Source organism: Tupaia chinensis, unplaced genomic scaffold, assembly GCF_000334495.1.
Source record: "Tupaia chinensis unplaced genomic scaffold, TupChi_1.0 Scaffold138674_1, whole genome shotgun sequence".
Classification (NCBI taxonomy): Eukaryota; Metazoa; Chordata; class Mammalia; order Scandentia; family Tupaiidae; genus Tupaia; species Tupaia belangeri.
Window position 1 is genome coordinate 253,446 of NW_006198567.1, and position 4,047 is coordinate 257,492.

The following is a 4,047-nucleotide window of genomic DNA, read 5'->3' on the forward strand; positions in this document are numbered from 1 at the left end:
TCTCCAGACTTGTCCTTACCTTTAAGTTGACCATTGTCTTACTTGTCTTTCACCCTTATTTCTGGCTGATCATTCTTAGTTTTCCTGGAACAGGACACTCTTCAGAGTTTCTTTTTTTCTTTTTTTCTTTTCTTGGAGAGGTTTTTTTCGCTATAGGGCACATGTGTTTGCCAGACAGATAGAGAGAGACATAGAGACAGAAAGCAAGAAATCACCCCCCAGGGGGGATCATCATGCCACAATCCCTTCTCCTCCATTCTTCTCTCAGGATCTTGGGCACGCATGCACACACACCCAGCGTGAGTTTTAAGTCACTGGGTCTGGGACATGAACCATGGTCAACTACATGGGAGTCCAGCAACATAGCCATTATGCTAACTACTGGTTCCCACTCTTCAGAGTTTCTTGAAGAGCTGGTATGGTGTTGGTAAGTTCTTTCAGGTTTTCTTTGTTTGAGAAGATTTTAATTTTTTTCCATATGAAGGATAATATCCCTGAATATAATAATTTTGGTTGAAACTGTTTCTCTTAACACTTTCAATATGTCTTCCCACTCTTTTTTGCTTGCATTTTTCTGTTGAAAAGTCCAGAGTTAGCCTGATGGGATGACCTTTGTAAGTCACTTCTTGTTTCTCTCTTGCCAATTTTTGTATCTTGTGTTTATCTGTGGTCTTGGCCAGTCTGGCTAATATGTGCCTTGAAGAAGATCTTCTTAGGTTGATTCTATTTGGAGTCCTTTGTATTTCTTGGGTCTGGATGTGTAAGTGCTTCTCTAGAGGTGGGATGTTTTCTTCTAGGATTTTATAAAATAGATTTTCCATGCCCATCTTATTTGCCTCACCTTCTGGGATACCAATTATTCAGATGTGTGGACGTTTAATGGAGCCTAATGTTTCTTGTATATAATCCTCATGTTTTGTTGTTGTTGCTGTTGTTATTTTCTCTATCTTTTTGGTATTTTTTTTTCTAGGTCAGAGGTTTTATGTTCTACATCACAGATTCAGTATTCAGCATGGTCGAATCAACTTTTAATACTTTTGAGAGAGTTTTTGATTTCCTGTATTACAGACTTTATCTCTAATAGCACCATCTGATTCTTTCTTAGAGTGTTCATTTCTTTTTTCATATCCTGGAAGGACTTCCTAATCTCCTGTAGCTCATTGTCATTTTTCTGTTCCAACTGATAAAATTTTGTCACCATGAATGTTCTTAAGCATTTTTCTGACATTTTGGAAACATCTGTTTTTTTTCAAGAGATGAAGAGCAGTTATTGTGTTTTTTTGATGGAGACATATTTTCTGGTTTATTCAGACCTGAGGCTCTTATTCTACTTCTAGCCAAAGGGAGAGGTGTTCACGTTTGGATACCTTTTGACTGGGAACAAGTATGCTTCCTTTTTTGTAGACTGATGTGTGCCAAAGTCTCTCTTCTTCTGTGTTTTGCAATGTGATCTGCAGAGAAGGAGTCTTCTATTCAGGGGTCTGAATAACAGTCTTCCCTTTTTTGCAAGTGGTTATGTAAAAGGGAGAATCCCAGGAGGTATCACAATACCAGGGTATTTGAAAATTGTGAATCTAGATCTGTCTAGCCCCTTATGGTGCATGGAGAATTGGTAGGAGATGACAAGATAGGACGGAAGATAAAAGAGTATGAAAGAGAATAAAGAAATTGTGGGGTGCACGATTTCGCCAGGGGTATGGAGATGAAAATGGGCTCTGCTGAAGAGCTGGAGTAGTCCTATGGTGTAAGGATAAATAGAAAATTCACAAAAGAAAGAAGAAGAGAAGAGGAAAAAAGGTCTATCTTGCTGACAGAGACAGTGGGTTGCTAGGGTTGGGCAACCAAAGCTGGAGCTGGGGCAGAGAGGCCCTGCCTCAGTGTCCCTTAGGCCAGGGGTCTGGAGATGGAAATGGGCTTTGCTGAAGTGCTGGGGGCAGTACTGTGGGGTAAGGACAAGTGGCAAATTCTTTAGTCATATTCTTAAAGAAATTTGTCATTTTTTCCCTATAATAATGATCCTCCTTTAAAATCATCTCTATTCAGACAACAGTGTCATCATCCAGCTAAATGACACCTCATCTCACTCACAAGACCTTCAGAGTCTCTCTTCATTGTTTGCACATGATTTGCTTAAGCAGAAGGAAAAATACATTAAAAGTTTTCTGAAGCCCTGGGAACGTTATTCACACTAGTTCTGTGTATCATTGCAGGAGAATCTCCTAATTTGAACCTGGGCCTATAACTTTATGTCTTTTGGCTTGGATGAAGAATTTTCCCTGAATTGCATGACTTGACTGTATTTCCTAATGCTGTCCCCTTTGTTTAGGTACTGATGGAAGAACTACCAATATGTATTGGCCTTTTTCTTTGCCATTGAGCAGATCAATAAAAGTCCCCATTTGTTCCCCAACCACTCCCTTGGTTATAATTTTCACAGTGCATTTCCCAGTGATAAAAGAACTTTAGAAAGTGCTCTCTTTTTGCTCACTAGAGGGAAATCAGTCCCTACCAAACTACAACTGCCAGATACAGAAACAACCTGTTGCTATTATTGTAGGAAACATGCCAACATTTTCAGCTCAAGTTGGAACCCTATTGGAGCTTTACAAAAGTCTGCAAGTAAGTGGGTTGTCAGGTTAAGGAATGAGAATTGGATATGTCCTAATGTAATCCTCTTACATCTTAGCAAAGAAAACATGGAAGCTGGGGTTATGTACCTCTAGAGGCCCTAAGCACTTCTCTTGGTTATTTGAACACAATTTGCTTAAACAGAGGGAAAAAGGCACAGGTTCTTTCCTGGGTCATGGGACTTTTAACAGTACAAGGAATAGAAAGAAAAAGAGCTGTAGTAGGCCAGCTGGTGATATGGTGGTTAATGTGCCTGGATTTCACTTGGCTGACTGTATGGCTCAAATCTTGATTTTCATATCTTGAAGAATACACAGGGCATATGTGCTTGCATGCCCCAAATCCCAACATATAAGGGATATTGGTACAACCACCTCATATGAGGGGTGATTTCTCACTATCCCTCACTATCTCTCTGTGGCAAGAATACATAATTCAATTTGCACTATGGCAAATTCAAAATAAAAAAGAAGTAAAATTTGTTTTCACCCGTGTTTCTTTCCATAGCCATAACATCCATACCCAGTAATGGGAATATTGAGGGTTGTCTTAAAGATGCTTTCTAAAAAGTGCACACAATATAGGGAAATATCCCATCTTAGGACAAGACAATATTAGCGGATGTGAAGAGGACAATTAGACACAAATACATAAAAACCTTTGCATTCATTATCACTTTGGTCAAATAAACAATATTCCAGCACTGGAGATCCTCCAAACTCACATAATGGCTCAGTTCCTCAGCTGAGGTTTATTAGATCCCCCTGCCCTTCCTCACATCCATGCAGGTGAATCCCTTGGAAGCACTTCCAGTTACTCTCAGAATGACAACTCTCCACCTCAGAGGTTCTTCCAGGGAGATTATCTTATAAAAATTTCAAGAGACCTTACTGGTAAATACAGCATTAGCATTGAATAATTATGTTGTAGAAAAAAATATTTTAAAAATGTCATAGAGGCTATATGCTTGTGTTTTAAAGACAATATATTTTAAGTTGTGTTGATAAGATACAGTATGAAAAACTCAATACATATTTTTTTCTCAGAGTTTAATATTTTAAACTTGGCATCTAGAAAAGGAAGCCTCTGATTCACATTGTCACATCAGACCAGGAAGGCAGATTCACCAATATTTCATTGCAGTATCTTATTTTTTTTTTTGGAGAGGTTTATTTTTTTCACTATAGGGCACGTGCACTCGCCAGACAGACAGAGACATAGAGACAGAAAGCGAGAAATCAACCCCCAGGGGGAATGGTCACGCTGCAATCCCTTCTCCTCCATTCTCCTCTCGGGATCTTGGGCATGCACGCACACGCCCCTGGCGTGAGTTTTAAACCACCGGGTCCAGGACGTGAACCACGGTCAACTACGTGGGAGTCCAGTGACATAGCCATTACACTAACTGCTGGTTCCCAT

At 39.6% G+C, this 4,047-nt stretch overlaps 1 protein-coding gene across 1 annotated transcript in view; it reads left to right on the forward strand.

Moving 5' to 3' along the window:
- Positions 1–1,909: 1,909 nt before the first annotated feature.
- LOC114004579 (vomeronasal type-2 receptor 116-like) overlaps positions 1,910–4,047 on the forward strand; it is a 14,574-nt gene continuing 12,436 nt past the window's right edge. Inside the window, 2 exon segments of the mRNA XM_027765565.1 lie at positions 1,910–1,946; positions 3,417–3,521. Coding sequence (XP_027621366.1) covers positions 1,910–1,946; positions 3,417–3,521 — 142 coding nt within the window.